This window comes from Magnolia sinica, chromosome 13, assembly GCF_029962835.1.
Source record: "Magnolia sinica isolate HGM2019 chromosome 13, MsV1, whole genome shotgun sequence".
Taxonomy (NCBI): Eukaryota; Viridiplantae; Streptophyta; class Magnoliopsida; order Magnoliales; family Magnoliaceae; genus Magnolia; species Magnolia sinica.
Genome location: NC_080585.1, coordinates 33,341,609 through 33,359,990, shown reverse-complemented (window position 1 = coordinate 33,359,990; position 18,382 = coordinate 33,341,609). Strand labels below are relative to the sequence as shown.

At 38.1% G+C, this 18,382-nt stretch overlaps 1 protein-coding gene across 2 annotated transcripts; it reads left to right on the top strand.

Annotated features, from left to right (window-relative positions):
* The first annotated feature begins 5,918 nt into the window (after positions 1-5,918).
* Positions 5,919-17,540, top strand: LOC131223512 (purple acid phosphatase). Of its 2 annotated transcripts, XM_058218951.1 has the most exons (8): positions 5,924-6,216; positions 7,109-7,309; positions 8,054-8,165; positions 10,377-10,603; positions 12,270-12,408; positions 14,000-14,220; positions 16,619-16,740; positions 17,129-17,540. In XM_058218951.1, the coding sequence occupies exons 1-8, from the start codon at positions 6,043-6,045 to the stop codon at positions 17,325-17,327; spliced, it is 1,395 nt and encodes a 464-aa protein (XP_058074934.1). In that variant the 5' UTR covers positions 5,924-6,042; the 3' UTR covers positions 17,328-17,540. The 2 variants fall into 2 exon arrangements, 1 of the variants encoding a protein (XP_058074934.1); XR_009160511.1 differs by lacking the exon at positions 14,000-14,220 and having other exon boundaries at positions 5,919-6,216; positions 17,129-17,269.
* Positions 17,541-18,382: the final 842 nt, after the last annotated feature.

Here is an 18,382-nt window from a genome sequence, read left to right as displayed (position 1 = left end):
AGGTCGACAGACTATACACAGGTTAGGTCGGCAGACTACCCTTAAGAAAGGTCAGCAGAATACACTTAGGTTAGGTCGACAGACTACACCCAAGTCAGGTCGGCATGCTACCCCTAGGTCAGGTTGGCCAAAACCACCTTGGCCTCTTACTGCACATCTCCGCTGATTCCAAATAATATGATTTTATCTAAGAAAGATTCGCCCGAGTTCTTCTCCAAATATCTCGGAGGATATTCGTGACACAATCGGAATCCCAAGATTTTTGCCAAGGATCTCAAGAGATTCCCCCATGCATACATCCCTACTAAATATGGAGATTTCCTCTACGCCATCACATCTCCTCAACTATAAATAGGAGTATCTCTAATGGTGAAAGGTACGCAAAATCTCTCACCCAAAACCCCTCAATACTATAAGACCTAAAATTTTAGCCTGACTTTTGGCATCGGAGGGTCCCCTGCTCTAGTCAGGGTCTCCTTGGTCTTCTTCCTGTGCAGGTACTCAAAGGTCTAAGATAGGTGGACCACATTTTTGCATCAACACAGGGTATCCTGAGTAGCGCATAGTAGAACCATTTAGATCATCTTTTAAAATGCAATCACGACTAAACATCAACCCACCATACATACAATGTCAGGATGCTAGAGGCCTAAATTCTCGTGGGAAGTGGATGACCTATGCCTCTTATCACATAGAGACACTCATGTGCTCACTATTAATGGAAGCTGTGGGGATAACAGAGATGCCTCATGACAAATTCATTTTATCCATCAATTTTGCAAGACCATGTTAAAACGAAAATCTGAAAATTAAGAAGATTCAGAACTTAAGTGATCGATTGGGACAATGAAATTGGATACCTCCACTGTTGAAATCTTCTTAAAAATAACCATGATGTTTATATGCCATTTTAATGTTTAATGGGCTTGAACCACTCGGATTGCTCATAGGGTTACTACCGGTAATATTAACTACATGCAAAAATATCTTGATACAAAACTCGAGTCACCCCCACAAAGTTTCAAATGGTAGGTGCCATATCTAGTGATATAGTCCATATGAGTTTGGATTTGCTTAAGTTTAGATTCATCTCCTATCATGATCTTGTAAAATCAATAGATAAAATAAATTTATGATGATCATCTTTGTCTCCTTAGAGCACAAAAATATCGTTATGCTAATGGCATGGGTCAATATGTGTATTGATTAACTCGGTATGCTCAAGTTGTATGTGCCACATCGTTTATACAATTTTTGTATCCAAATCTCGCTTGGACCATGCCACAAGAAACTGTGGGGATAATCACATCTCTAGCCCACCATGATGTTAATTTGTCATCCAACCTATTTATAAGGTCATGCACAGATAGATGGAGGGAAAACACAAATATCATCTTGGTTTCAAATTATCTTGGTCTTGAGAAGTTGAGTTTTCAATGGTAGGCATTCAATCTACACCATTGGTCCACTTGAGCTTTGGATATGCTTCAATTTTGAGATCACACCTTAAAATGAGTAGTGAAATAGATAACATGGATAAAACACATACATCAAGATAGCACCACAAAGTTTACTCCGTACGCTAAAGCATGCTGAGTAACTAACTATACAAATGACTTCCTTGTTTGCTGTATATGTGACGAGTAAAGCTGTCCACGAACCGAGTTTGCTCGATTAACTCACTTAGCTCAACTCGATTTGAAATTGAGTTTGAGCTGAGTTGAATTGATTTTTAGCTCGAAAAAATTTTGAGCCGAGTTTGAGCTATATCAAGCTTGACTAGACTCAGCTCATAACTTAACTTGAACTTGACTCAGTTTGAATTGATTTGACTTAAATCGGGTTCACTTAATATATATATATATCAAAAATCCTAAAACCTAAACTCGAACTTAGCTTGTAGACTTGAAAGATCGAGCTCAAGCTTGGCTGAAACACGGCTCGAGCTAGCTCGAGTTGCTGACCAAGCTGAGCCGAGTTGGCCAATCAATCTCGAAGACCAAGCGAAGTGGAGTTCAATTTGAGATAGCAGCTGAGCCAAGCTGGGCCAAGCTTAACTCGATTCAGCTCATGTTCAGCGCTAATGATGAGAAAAGATTTTGTGAGCTGATCAACTTATTTCTTACATCAACGGCCATGATGAATAGACAAGCTTTTTATCTTTTGTTGAGGACATCTACGTAATTAACGGGACCCACTTGATGAACGACTTAGATATTGCACTTGTGTGATATGCTGATCACATGTGGTCGTGTGTGGATGGTATGCCTCGTGCTAGTGTAGATGATGTTGAACCTAAGTACACAACCCTTGTGGGAATGGATAGTGCCAAAGCATTGTTGAAGACCCAAATATCACACCAATCCGATGATCATAACCCTATGAATGAAGCTAATTTGTTCTGCCTGTCAATTTTTTACAAGCCATAGATCACATGATTAAATTTATCAAACCATAATAATATTCATAAACAATATTGGAATCTATCAAATAGATGGTTCAAGACTTAATACAACTCTTAGGATTCTCCGTTCAATCTTGACTGGCCATTTTTCTGTAATTTTTCATGCTATTTTATTTAAATAATGCCCTATACATTTAAAATCTCTTCACACATTCTTGAATATGCGAGATCCTGTGCCTTTATTTAAAGTACATAATGGGCAGAGTGAACGGTTGAGCGATGCAGCTGATGATATGATGTTGAAACATAAAAGATTTAGTGGTTAATCTTATGATAAGATGTTGCAATATCCGCCAATAGAACACTTTCAGATGCTTCATTTGGTAAGTTGGCAGAGTATGGGATACATAAGAATCCGTTCAGATATTGAACTGTTGTCCATGGCCCATATATACATAGTTTATATCCCAAAGCTAGATGGATCGTGGTTTTCAATGGAAATTTAATTGTAACCGTTCATTAGATGTTGAATAATTGGCCACTTGAATTAGTGGTTGTGGTCCATTAATTATTTATAGATTCCCCTAATTTGGACGGCTGCAATTAAGTGGGGAGGAAAATGAATTATCACACTCTGCTAGTGTGTTAAAGCTTTCCACTAACATGATGATGGCTTGGAAGGGCACAGATTCGGTGGACCCTCTGTTGTGTACGTGCTTTACATCTACATCTTATTTTACGGCTCATTTCAGAGCATGATCCAACATCATGAAGCATATCCAAATCTCACATGGATCACAACACCGGAAAGAATGGTGATTGACTATTAATAATTTCTAATGGGCCACGGAAGTTTTGTATCAATCGATATTTGTGTGGTCCCTTCGTTCAGGTCTTTGTGGCCTTAGAATTCAATCACCACTGTTTCCTCTGGTGTGGTCCACCTAAGATTCATATCTGCTTCATTTTTTGGATCATGCCCTAAAATGAGCTTTCAAAACTGATGGACTGCGTAGAATTAAGGAACATAAATCATAGTGGGTCCCACGTTCGGTAATCTACCCAACCCCATCGAAGATCGCATGGCAATATGAACACGTGTGAGTGGTCTGAGCTTTCCATCTGGTTTGGAATTTGATGCTTATAGATTACTAGCGAGGTGAGTTACACGCGCGACTCAACTGAATTAGGACAATCCAAAAAATAGCCTAAAACCATAAAGCCTGAATTAGAAGTTTTGTGAGAGATTTCGTGATGTTCTTTGTGGCCTATTTTAGTTTTAGATAGGTCTGATATTTTGAATGTACGGTAAAAATAGCGGGTCTCATCTTATGGATGAATTGGATTTAACAATCATTAGGCCATAGACACTGTACAGAGCATGAGCACTACCAGATTCCGTACCATTACAAACACTTTTCTCCTTTTGTTCTCGTTAGTCGTAACCCGCAATGGTAGAAAAGTTCATGAATAATATAATTCTATCCTGAGTTTTAGGTGCGGCCCTTACCGTGGGGCCCAATTTGATATATTTATTATAGATCCACACTGTCCATCCGATTTTCCAGTTCATTTTAGTTGATGATCACCAAATTGAAGCAGATAAAATTCTCAGGTGGAACATACGATAGGAAACAGTGATGATTGAACGTTATACCATTAAAAAATTCTTAAGGCTACCGTTATGCTTTTGTGATACTTATTTGGCATCTAACCTGTTGATAAGGTCACATAAGCCTGGATGAAAAAAAAAAAAACAAAAACAAAAATCAGTTTGATCAAAACTTTCATGGCTCATTAATGATCATTCATCACTGTTTCTTATGATATAGTCAACCCGAGAATTTTAAATTCTTCATTTTTGGGATAATGCTTTAAAGTGATACGAAAAATCGGATAGACGGAGTGGATGTAGGATACGTACAACAAACAGCAAGGTGGGCTGCACCGGTAAGGGTTGAACCGTCTCGCGGGAGGCAGGGGACGCACCTAATCCAGACACGGATTGCGTCCTACCCCGCCCGTCTCCAAGCTGGGAACGGGCAGGAGCTTTGAGTGGCCACTGTGATGTATGTAGCTTATCCACACCGTTCATCCATTTTTTGGTATCATTTTATTATATAAATAAAAAAATAAGGCAGATCCAAGACAGATGTGGACTACACAATGGAGATTGTTTTTACTGTTGAAAACTTATTGGGCCACAAAAGTTTTGGATGGAACTGATATCTGTGTTTTCTCTTCATCCATGTTTATGTAACTTTATGAATAGCTTGGATGGAAAATAAAATCACGATGGGCACTAGAAAAGTTTCAACGGTGAGATTCATTACCACCGCTGCTTCATGTGGTGTGGTCTACTTGAGCCTTGTATATGACTATTTTTGGATTCATAACCTAAAATGATACGAAAAAATGTATGAACGGTGAGATAAGACCCATACATTAAAGTGGCCACTCAAAGCTCCTGCCAGTTCCTAGCTGCAGACGGGCCGGCGTAGGACGCAATCCGCTTCCACCCGGCTGATACATCACGTGCCACATGCCACGCGGAGAGATGGCTTTCGCATATTACTTTATCTTTTCCATGCTCTAATACTGTAAAATATTTAAGATGGGTTGTAGTCAAAGGTATTATTTTAAGCACTTATTTGATACTTCTGTTGCATATGATGTTTAATACACTGTCACTTCAAAATGCCACACGTGGTCTACATTAATTCAATTATGACAATATTTTGGAAATTATTTTTATTTACAACCCAAAAATCATATCATTTGAACAACTATAATCATTGGTTCTTTGAAACTTATGTTTTTGAAAGTGGACCTTAGGAATTTATTAGTTTTCAACCGTCAAATAAACGTCCTCTATTATTATAGTAGTAAAATAATTAAATAATTCTATATTTTGTTCTATAATATACCTAATTTCAAAAAAGTAATTGAACGGTTTAATTTGAATTTATTATACGACATGTATACTACTTTTGAGTAATTTCGCCTGCCTATCATCCATCAGGCTCCGCCGGAGTATTTAAGTCTTTCCTGTGACTTCTAATATGGTAGAGCCCGAAGAACCAGAATATGGTAGCTTGTTCTCTCCAGAGAAAGAATAGCCGCATGGATTATACGTCAATCTCAACTGTCCAACTAACGGACCTTGTTAACACCCCTTGTCTTTAAATAATCACACTTCTCAGGCGAGAATAGCCATCACTTTTCTCCACCGTTGATTTCTAGTCCATCTTTTAGACGTATAGAATCATCCGATCCATATGAAGTTTTATTATATCTTCATCGATATTAGGTCCCACCAGATGAACAATCCAGATTTAGACATAACCATGCCACGTGTACTTCATCAACATAATTCTACCATATTCTTGCTCTCCCTGCACTACCGTATCACTTCCCTCGCGTCGGTTGTTTCCTTTGATGCCGTCAACTGTTTTTTTTTAGTTTTTTATTTTTTTATTTTCCACGTCGAGAGCAAGAAACAGGACATGTAAAAGGCATCAAAGGAAGGGATATTCGGCTCATTCAATGGAAGAAATCTAGGCGTATATATAGAGGTTTACTAGGAAGAAGGGGGAGTGCGTAGGTTAAGAGGGAGTTTGGGTGTGAAGGATAAGGAGATGGGAGGTGGAGTGTTAGGTTGGGTGGTGGTGGTGTTGGTGGTGGTGAATGCAGGGGTGTTGTGTAATGGAGGGATTACAAGCAGTTTTGTTAGGCAGGTTGAAAAAACAGTCGATATGCCGCTCGATAGCGATGTTTTCAAAGTGCCTTCTGGCTATAATGCGCCGCAACAGGTGTGATTGAAACCTTCTTATTGTTTTTCTACCCTTTTCATCTCTCATTTATATGATTTTTATTTCTTTTTTGGGAAGATATTTGTATATTTTTATCATTTTCTACAATACCCAACTTCCCATTTTGCATTTTTATACTTTATTTTCCATTATTTTAATTTTTTTTGGGTTCGAATGCATGAGTTCTCTCATGAAAAAGGGAAAAAGTGTCTTTTGTAATTTTTTAGAATTTTTTTGTTATTCTTGGTGGAGAACGTGTAAGTCGATTTGTTCGAGGAGATATTGAAGATGCAGTTGAAGGTGGATTCATCAACATGGAGCATTCGTGCAAATCCGGGCGCCTTATCAGGTGGGTCCCGCCACGAATGTTACCTGGCCCAGAAATCAGAATGTTCTGTGAATCCGGTGGACTGTCTATGTAAGATGACCAAAGGGTTTTTTTTTTTTTTGGGTCTTGCTGTTGGGTTTTGTTATAAACGCATGGCCCACCTTATCAGCGTGCCATCCTGATTTTTGGGCCAGGGCATGCTTATGCTGGGACCCACTCGGTGATAGCAAGCTATATCGATTCATCTGTGAATCAGCTCTTCCATCTCTTCTGCTGACATAAGTTTACTAGATATAATTTGTTAGGTTCCAAAGGAAAATTTTGATTTCTCTGTCTTTGTTTTGCAGAGTTTTGTTTTTGATGGTTACTGCCCGACATTCAAAATTTTCTTTTGTATTAGTTTTTGGTATTTTTTTAAAAAGTTTATTTTTCGTGCGATCCCTATCATTTTCTTCAACTAGGATGACTGGTTAGCTTTTGAAAATTTATAGTTTTTCAGCTTTTTTTGTGATTGAATTTGCATATTTCTTACTTTTTCTAAGTAGTGGGTGTTGTGTTTTATAGGTTCATATAACTCAAGGAGACCATGTTGGGAAGGGAGTGATCGTCTCTTGGGTCACTCAAGACGAGCCTGGTTCGAATACGGTGCTTTATGGGCCTGAAGAAGACAAGCATAAGTTCAAGGCGGAAGGCATCGTTACGTCCTACAAGTTCTACAACTATACTTCGGGCTACATTCATCACTGCACCATCAAGCACTTGAAGGTGGGCCCACTTTGATTTTAGTTTCTGCTGATCAGAATTTGTTTCTCCATGTTGCTTTTCATAGATCTTTATGTCCTGGATAATCAGAATTTGGCTATGAATTACTTCATTTTGTGACGCGGGTTCTACTCGCTTGCATGGCCCCCAATAGTTTCAGTATAGAGGGCCCGATTTACTGGCCAGTTCTTTGGCCAAAATTCCATACAGGTGGGCCCATCTCACTGATCTAATTCGGTCGTCTTGTGGGCCCTGAATGGGTCAGTGATGAACCAAATTTCTCCTCCACCAAGCAATCCAAGCTATGCAACCGGTGGGGTTTCCCCCTCATTGGACATGGCCATTCTCCACATTTCCTTTTTTAACCATCCACTTGCAGGTCAACTATTGGATGGCTAGGATTGTTTGGTGTAGTTTTTTGCAGGATTGATGATCTACATTGGGACCCCCTGCCATATGAATGGCTGGGGCCATCCGTATAGAATGGCTGCTGAATGAAAGAACCAGTTTGTTAGGTTGAGCCTCTTGAGCACAATACAGAAGAAGACATGTCACTTAATTCCTTTTTTCTTTTTCAAAATTTTTTATTCTCAGTAATTTCTTTTGCGTAATGGTTGAAGTTGGTTATGTATTTCAGCCAATATACAAGTTAGTACTCAAAAGAACTGGTTATGGATTTCAGCCAAAATACAAAGGAATGCTCAAAAGAATTTCTTGGATATAAAGTGTGTTTTTTAATCCTTGCAGTTCAACACCTTGTACTACTATGAAGTTGGAATTGGAAACACAACACGGCAATTTTGGTTTCGAACTCCTCCAAGAGTTGGTCCTGATGTTCCATATACTTTCGGTCTTATAGGTATTTTTCATTTGTTGATTTATACTCTTCAATTTTAATTTTTATTTATTTATTTATTTTTTATAGCTTCTAACCATATTGATGGATTAGTTAATTCAACTCCATGAATAGATTCTCAAAATTTTCAAGCAGTCTTGTTCTGTATGGAACATCCCTGCAAGACTAACCTTAGGCAATATAGTGCTTCGTTTTTTCATTCTAATGCTCAATCGCTTACTGCCACATATTGGACATTGTCACGTAAACTCTATAATTGCTTTTTAATATGAGTATATGAGCATGGTTTAGGTTGTACTTTAAATTTCCTTTTGCTGCTGCTATATTTTGTTTTACCTTTATATATATATATATATATATATATATATATATATATATATATATATATATATATATATATATAATATTTTAAAGTTAGAATTTAAAAGAAGATTTTAGAGTTCTCATCAAAACTAAATCTACTATTTTCATTTTATTAACAAGAAAATAAAAAAGATACTATGATTTAGATGTGTATCCCCTGGTATTTGATTCCATAGAATGGATGGCCTTCTTTCCTACGCTTTTATATATATATATATATATATATATATATATATATATATATATATATATATATTTCAAATCTCTCAAAGCTTCTGACCCTTCACAAAATCAAGAGCATGTTTTCCAACTGAATATGCACAAAACAATATGATGCTTTATATTATTAGGAATTCAGCTTTAATTTTCTGTGTCTATTTGGTTTGCTACTGTCTCATCTGGCTCTCCATGTATTGCTCAGATTCAGGTCAACATGTTTGATGTTTTCATCAGTGTTGCTTTATTATTCAAAATTTTGTAATAAGGTGTATCTGTCACAACTGAGATGAGATAGTGAACTTACCCTTATTTCATTCGTCTTTCTCCCTATCTGTCTCAATTGCCACTAAACATAAAACTCAAGCGTGTATTTGTTCACTATCTAGGAAGAAAGTTTGGGCTCTGATGATATTCTCCCATTTAAAAATCGTATTGGCTCCTTTTGTTTCTCTTGCTCTTGAATTCTAAAGCTATCAAGAATGCTCTTCTTAACTTACACAGAGTGAGTATCTTTACCGCTAAAAGTAGGAAATACAAAAGTCAATCTGCAATTTGACCCAAATATGTTGCATTAGAGGTATTTTAATAATAGCTGCATGGCTGCTTCGAGTAATCTGTACTACCACATAAATGGTATAGTTATGAAATAACTCTTCATATGCATGGGAATATCCGATTTCCACTCAATAAGGGCATTCTTGCATTTCGTATCTTGTCCTTTCGGTCTAAGTAATGCTAAGAAACACCTTGTAGATAATTTCCTTAGCACTCGCTCAAATGCAATCTCCAATGTCTTGCCGTTTTATGACGCACATGGCAAAACCCTGCTGGCCGCCATCTTTTGGTGATCTTTTGTGTCTTTGCAGATGTGTGTGTGTGTGTGTGTGGTTCAACACTGAAAGTTGCTTTAAACCATTATGGTATCAATGGATGGGCTTGGTATTTTTCTTTCTGGATTCTTACCCAACAATGATGTTCAGCTCAGCTTAGTAATATGGAAATACTAAATGAATTTCTCCTTTTGTTCCAAAAATCTTAGGAAACGTTTTAAACTTAATGTTATATGTTGAGCTTTGCCAAGCGCACATGTGTGTGCAATAAAGCTCACGTACATGACACCCATGTGCTAACATGGCACATAGGTGTGAGATCCAATCCATCCATCAGGCTTGTCCAACCCTCAGCATGTTTTCCTGAAAAATAGATCTAGTCCATTCAGCATGTGGGCCCCCAATATTGGAAACCGGTGGATGGATTAGAAAACTTCAGCCAAGGTTTTCAGAGCCGTACATTTGGTGTGCAAGATATGGCCTGCATAATGAGTGGATCAACCTGATTCTTTTGCTAGGGCATCAATATAGTGGTTCATTTCTGATGGATGGATTAGATCTAGGACCTATCATGCCATGCTGGTACAGCTATGGCATGTTCATGAGTTTTTTGCACACGTGTGTGCACTTAGCAAAGCTCGTTATATGTTTCATCACATAATCCTCATAGTACATGACAAAACTATTTCGAGGCCCAATTGCTTATTATCTCTATACATATAACATGTGCACATGTGTGTGGTTCATCACTAGATGTTGCTTTGTTTCATATGGATTTTCACCTTATTACTTTTGTTTGCAGGGGATCTTGGTCAGAGTTATGATTCAAATAAGACACTAACTCATTATGAGGCAAACCCAAATGGACAGACCGTGTTGTTTGTTGGTGACCTTTCTTATGCAGACAATTACCCGTTTCATGACAATGTCAGGTGGGATACATGGGGCAGGTTTGTCGAGAGAAGTGTTGCATATCAGCCCTGGATATGGACTGCTGGAAATCATGAGATTGACTTTGCTCCTGAGCTTGTAATTACTTCTCTTATTCATCCCAGCTATTGTTCAGTTTGTTATATTCCAAATTACAGTTCAGTTATTATTTTTGGACCATTTTGTCTTTCATTACTATTACTTTGCTTGGGCTTGTCCTATAGTTCATGTCTGATAGAACGTCTGTGGGAGAATATGCTGTCTATAGTAGTTGACACACCAAAAAAGAAAAAAAGAAAAGAAAAAGAAAAAAGAACTTTTTAATTCTTTTTAGTCTTTTTTTGAAGTGGCTGTATTCACGAATTCAAACAAGGTAGACGAACAACTTGAAAACTCAGGTGTCTATCTAAATCTCTTAAAAATATCATGGATATTTTGTGAAAATTGAAATCATTTTATAACATTGTGTGTGTGTGTTTTTTTTTTTTGTGCACTTTCTTTGTCTGATCTGTAATTTTTTAGGTTTTGACGTCTCTCTGTCTTTCAAAATTTTTGAGAAATGCTCCAGTGTTGTCAGAACACAAGTTATAGTTTTCCTAGTTGCATTAGGTCAATCTGAACTGCCTATTGAGTCTGAAAACTTTTTATTGGCTACTAAGCAAAAATCACACTGTTTTGATGATCCACAACCCATTCTAGTGAAAATATTGAAGGTGGACTAGAATCCACGTAATCATCCTTGGAGAATTTGAAATAGAAGCTAATATGGCATATCCACCAAGAATTCAAATTTCCATTAGCATCACATAGATGTACTGATGCAGTAGGGATTGAAAATAGAGCCTGAAAATTAAAAGATACTCTAATCTTAAAATGCATACCAGGTTTGTAGCTTAAAAAAATCTTCTTCAAACACCACAATTGAAATATAGATCTCAAAAAGGCCTGTGGATGTCTTTACAACAACCTTCTGGTAGCAAACTACTAGAAAGATAGAAATATCACTCTTCCACATGCAAGCTTAAAGAGAACCTCAAAGAAAAGCTTTTAATTTAATCAAAATATTCATCCTTCTTACAACTGTATGGCATGTGTATCTACATATGCTGTTTGCTTATGGCTATTCTCTCTAGAACCAAAGAGAAACAACGCCTACGAGGACAAATCAATACATCATGTCTCTTATAACTGTATGGCCTGTTTTTTGTATGGGCTATGTACACATGGCTGTTCTTTCTAGAACCAAAGAGAAACAACTCCTACTTGGATTGTTGCTAATTTTGTAACAACTACAGTAAGCTACTAAACTCAGGACTTAACTTGCTGCACAAATTAATTGGAAAATAACTATGACAAGGATTCTGCATGTATCGGCTGCATTCACTGCCCATATGTATAGACCTACTTGCAGACTGTACCTATATATGAACGGGTCCCACAAACTAGTTGGATTTCATATGGGACCCATTGGATTGCATTTCTGGCCATCTGATGATGACTTTTGGGCCGATATCCAATAAAAGCTTGACGGGGTCCAGGTTCTTCAGTCAATATGGGTATGGGACCAATTTTGGCCCTATGTGTGTATGCACGATGGATGGATGGCCCCGGATGCATCAAATACTTGAACTTGCTAAAATGTGGTCAAAGTTTTCTTTTAAAAGTTTCAATGGCATTTGGAAGCTTTTAGTCAACTGATGAATGGGTCTTGCATTAAAAAAAAACAAAAAAACCTGATGAATGATGGTAATTAATTTTCTTGCAGGGTGAAAGTGTGCCTTTTAAGCCATATCGGCACCGATATCATGTACCTTATAGAGCATCCAAGAGTACCAGTCCATTTTGGTACTCCATCAAGCGAGCTTCAGCATATATCATTGTCTTGTCTTCATATTCAGCTTATGGTAAGATATGCAGTTCATTGCTATTATCTTCTGAAACAAATTAATGATGATTCTTAACTGAATTTTGACAGATATCTTTATGGAGTGGAACCTCTGAATTGTACAGAAAATTATTTATCCTGCTTTGGTTGTATTATGGGAGAAATATGGTTGGTAAAAGGAGGGGAAAAAAAAGAAGGTTCCATGTGCATGTACTTCTCACATTATATGAATTGAATTGGAGTGACCCTGCTAAGCCAATCTATTTTGGGTACTGCACTACACAATCCTGTTTCTTTTGTTCTTTTGGGTGCCTTTGGAGTTTTATGTGATTCTTGCATACAAATCAAACCGAAGGGTGAGTTTTATAGGATATATATAAGACCAGCCATGCTTTATGGGATAAAATGTCGAGCAGTTAAGTAACAACTAACAACATGTTCATAGGATGAGTGTAGCTGAACTGATGATGTTGAGATGGATGAGTGGCAAGATGAGGAAGGATAGAATAAAAAATGAATGCATTTGAGGGAGAGTAGTACCAAAAGGTAATAGGATGAAGGAAAGTGGACTTAGATGGTAAAGCGAGGGCCCACAAGGATGTGGGTGGAGGCAGTAAGAAAAGACTGGATGACCTATGGTTTAACTAAGGATACGGTCCATGATAGAGTGGAATGGGAGAATGGGATTCATGTTTCTGACACTAATTAGTTAGGATAAGGCATAGATGATGATGATGATGATGATCAAGCTCTTGTTCCCTCAAGATGATGATGATGATGATGACCAATTAGTTAGGATTCATGTTTCTGACACCAATTAGTTAGGATAAGGCATAGATGATGATGATGATGATCAAGCTCTTGTTCCCTCAACCATACTTACGAAATGAATAGAATGTACCTGTATCCCTCAAATTGCTATCATGTTTCCTCTAAGTCAAATTTGAAAGAGAATGCAGTTGCAATTTGGAGCCTGAACGGCTGAACCCTCAATATGAATGCCAATGAAGGATACTACAGTTTTGGTTATTTCCCCTTCATTGGACTGGTAATTGCAATTCAATTCAATAGTTTATCCAATTGGTTATGTTATCTCCCCTTCATTGGATCGATATTGATATTTGCAATTCAATTCAATAGTTTATCCAAACATGTCCTTTTTCTTTTTCTTTTTTCCTTTTCATTTCTTTTTTTCTTTTTGATTTTGTCTAATCTTGCATGGAAGTATGGGTTTCTAATGTGATATTACTTATAAAATGGTGTCATGATTGTTTAGCATGTCTTGGCATTTCATATGATTTCTTTTTGTTCCGAGTGGTTGTTTTTCTAAGGTATTGAATCAGGTCCTTTGTATTGTGAATACCCACCGATGTGCACACTTCAATTACCAAACTGCCGACCAATTCATTTAAATTGATATTTCATTCGTCTAATAAGTTGAACAACGTTGCCTTCCTAAATAACTAGAGCTTGGTCAAACATTTTGATAATCTGAGTTTATCATTTTACATGTTGAAGCATTTTTTCTTTCGGCATAGTGTCTTTATGGTCTAAGAAATTAGCTGTGTGGAGATATTTCATAATGGCTTCTATTAACCTTTCATCTTTAGGTAAATACACCCCTCAGTACAAATGGCTTGAAGCGGAGTTTCCCAAAGTGAACAGGAATGAGACACCATGGCTGATTGTTCTTATGCATTCACCATGGTATAACAGCTACAACTACCATTACATGGAAGGCGAAACCATGAGAGTAATGTACGAGCCATGGTTTGTGAAGTACAAAGTAGATGTTGTATTTGCTGGTCATGTCCATGCATATGAACGATCTGTATGTTCCCTTCCCTTCTCCTTGTTGCCATTCTATTTTATCCAACTATTTCTCTAGAGTAAGATGGTATTTGACAGTTGCAGGTAGTTTTCCTTTGGACTATTTGAATTTCCAAGGGATTCATAAAATTCAACATCCCAATATCTGGGTTGCTTAGTATAGGTGCTATATGTGTTTCAAAGTGTACTCGTCTTTCAATTGTCAGCTCTAGGGGCCAGAAAGCAGTAGAGCCTGAAAAGCTATAAATAGTAAAGTTGTAATTATCCATGGGTGGATGGAAATGTTAACTGGCAGGGCAGCACCAGTGTTTCCTGCGGCTTGCAAGTCACGTACAATTCCATCCTCTCAACATATATGCAATCTGGATTGACCCAAAAGATAGGAATATATGATCATTTTCCAGCAAGCTACCTACCTGTACATGTATACAGCATTGTGCATCCATTTTCGTAGCTATAGTGATGCACTATAACCAAAACTTGTCCATTTTGAGGTATGCTATATGAGAGTGCTGTATTGTGGCTTGAACTCACAAGTATATTCACGCGCTTGCTACAAAAACCAAGAACACAAGAATAGAGTGGAAATTCTTGGTTGCACCAACATGGTACAGTGCAAGCTCACCAAAAGATTACAAACAGAAATAATGGTCTATATGCCATTCACTATTGATTACAAAATCATACCTTTAGGCTTAAGTTCTGATAGGGTCCCTTACCCTAATTTTCAATTTGAAGGCTGAGAGAAAAAAATAATCTGTCAAGTCTTTGGATTTTTCATAGACCTGTTGGGAACCTTCCTAGTTATGCTTGTTCCTTGCAGAATCCCCCTTGGTTTTACAAATGCAGCTATACAGCATGCTCTATACTCATCTCCCAATGCTCTTGAATGCACTGTAATGAGAATCTTTTGTTGGTTCTTAACAGACACGATGCTATTCTGATTGATTACTCATCATCAAATTCATATTCCCGACTAATTTTGATTGGCTATATGAATCCTTTTCCGCCATTCAACTCTATCCAGGGCCATAACTTCAGTTAGACCATAGGTCATCAAGACTTCTCTAGTTCTCTTACTACCTTCACCCACGTCATTTCGGGCCTTCCCCTTTCCCTTTTAGAGCTTTCATCCTGTACCAACTCACTTCTAACCTGTGCAGTTCTTTGTTTCCATTGCACATGACCGAACCATCTAAGCCTACTTTTCCTCGTCTTATTACCTATAGGTACTACTCCTAAATTCCCTCAAATGCATTCATTTCTAGTTCTATCCTTGTCTGGCTGTTTATTCATCTCAACATCCTCATTTCAGCTACACTTATCCTTTGAACATGTTGCTCCTTGTTCTGATTGATTATTGATGAGTTCCCCCACCCCCCCACCCACACACACACACACACACGCACACACAAACACATTTTTTTTTCTTCTTGCAAGTAAATGATACCTAGGTTCAGGAGTGTTGGCTCAGATTTATTTCCCACCTCTGCACCAAATATTTCAAAATATGTGGCCTGCCCGTCCATGACAACGTTGTTGGGGTTCCCATACTTTGATATTGAATGCAAAATCTGCATTCAGGACACATCAATGTACTCTGATTCTCAGACCCCCAATCAGGTGTTTTCGATGCAGAGATGGATGAGGCATCCCATTTTCTAAGAGTTACCCCAGAAGTTGAGGTGCTCGAGCAGTACGAGTGCCTTACAGTGGTATGGATGGATGTGGGTCTTACGTGATGTATTAAGGCCATTCAATCCATCCGTCAAATGCGTCACTTCATATTAACTCCAGGTGCCAAAAATCTGCATGATCTGATACTCAAGTAGGCCACTAACAGGGAGCCATGTGAGAAGGGATGTCCATCCTTGATTTAAACAGGGACCCACTTGAATGTTGAAATAGCTTTGACTTTCATCCAGATCAGATTGAATGTCCTGGGTTTCATATGTATGATATGGCGGGCGCTCCATGCAAATCAAAGGTGGATGTTCTCTATCCCAACTTGTTCCATGTGGTGTTGCCCAAATGATTCGGGGATTAGCCTGATTCTCGGGCCCTGGGGGGAACACGTGACCGAAGCAATATGATGGACAGGTTGGATTTTATGCATGCATCATGTGGGCCCCACATATACCCAATACAACTGTAGCTTTCAGTGGTAGCGGTACCACTGGAGTACTCCCTGTAGAATTTATAGAAATTCTTACCCATTGCGGTGCAAATCCAACTTTTGATATGGGTGGGGAAATATTTTAACATGTATAAGCTTATTACTTATAATCATTAAAATTTTCGAATTTGATTACATAGGGAAACTAACCTTCTCTTCAAGAATTTTTCAGGTGGTGGCTTCAGAGTAAGTTATTTAACACCAGGGATCTTTCATCTTGCAGGAACGTGTATCCAACATTGCATACAACATAGTGAATGGGGTGTGCTCTCCAATAAATGACCCATCTGCTCCTGTGTACATCACCATTGGCGATGGAGGAAATCTTGAAGGGTTGGCTACCAAGTAAGTTTAGCATAGAGAGCTGATTTCCTTGAAAGGCCATCTTTTATACTTGCATTCTGAAGCTGGTAGTTTTTATAAGCCCATATGCATGTGGGTTCCTTCCCATCCACACCAGACACATGCCCCAATGTGCTACATGTGCACTCGTGTTTGATATGCAAGCCATCAGGTGGGCACCACCATGCAGATGACCCATACCAAAAATCATGCTGGTCCAATCATCAGGCATTCCAAATGGACAGACAAATTAATTTGGCCGACTCTTGATGATTGGACTGGCCTGTTTTTTCTGCCACGGCATTTCTGGCATTTGCTGATGGGTTAGGATTGTCAAATGGGCCTTTATCATAAAAAGGGCTTGTAACGTGGAGTTCCTTTAATTGTGCAGCATGACAGAGCCACAGCCGATGTATTCAGCTTTCAGGGAGGCCAGCTTTGGTCATGCTATTTTTGATATTAAGAATCGTACCCATGCATACTATAGTTGGCACCGCAATCAAGATGGATATGCAGTTTCTGCTGATTACCTGTGGTTTTACAACAGATACTGGAATCCGATGGATGACTCCACTGCTGCAGAATCATGATACTGGAGTCCCAAATACTCTTCCATCTCTCTCTCTGTCTCTCTCACACCCATAAACAAATCTCCTTTTCAAAGCATAGATTCCAATAAATACTTGGGTAAATAATGTTTAGTTTAGAATGTGATTATTTAGCAACTCAATTTATGATAGAAGTGATCGACGCTCACAATCCATTCACAAATAAAATCAATTAGATTTTAAATATCAGTTTAATCCTGGTTTTGGGTCTCAATTTATATAACTTGCAACAATTACAGCCCTATCTTTCCATATTCAGCTATGCCAATGAAACTGTGGCCCCATCATTTTGTCGTGATCATCACGATGCTGGGTACAATATGCAGCAGTTCCACCTTATTCATTTTCCATGCTGACTTATAAGCCTCATCAACTACCTCGTTATTTTCTATTTTCTTCTCTTAGGTAAGGAGCTTAAGGCAAACACAAGTATAATTTTTGGAGTTTGTTCTACCCATGACAGACTCGCGCCTCGGGTTCATCAGCATGTTTACCACATGGGCCCCACATGCAAAGATTGTCATACATTTGGGTTTGAAGCACTGTTTTGAACAACCTATGATTCGATAATGGGAGGATATCTTGTAGGGTTGATTATGATTCCATTCAGAAGATTTTCAGCAAAACATATTGATGGTCACACACCTGTTTGCCACCTGATTATTATTATTATTATTTTATTACTGTGGGTAGCATCCAGAGCATAGACATTTCCTGCCATCGGACCGTGTTACGTGTGGGGTGCAAAGGCGAACCCTGGTGGTCTTAGGTCGCGATAAAAGACTACTCTTTTTTCCCAATTCTGAGTAAGATGGATTCCTTTATTTTCTGTTCTATCAAATCAATTGCTAATGTCTTTCTTAAAATAACAGAAGATTGCCTTTGGTTCTGCGCCTCTTAAGCGGCTAAATATTGTGCGTTGCTAACAGCAATGTTTGCAATGTTTACAATGACGTATATCAGATGTTTTGAAATGTTTAGAACCATCCCTCATCTATGGTGGGGACAATAAGATCAACAGTTTGGATCAATGAATC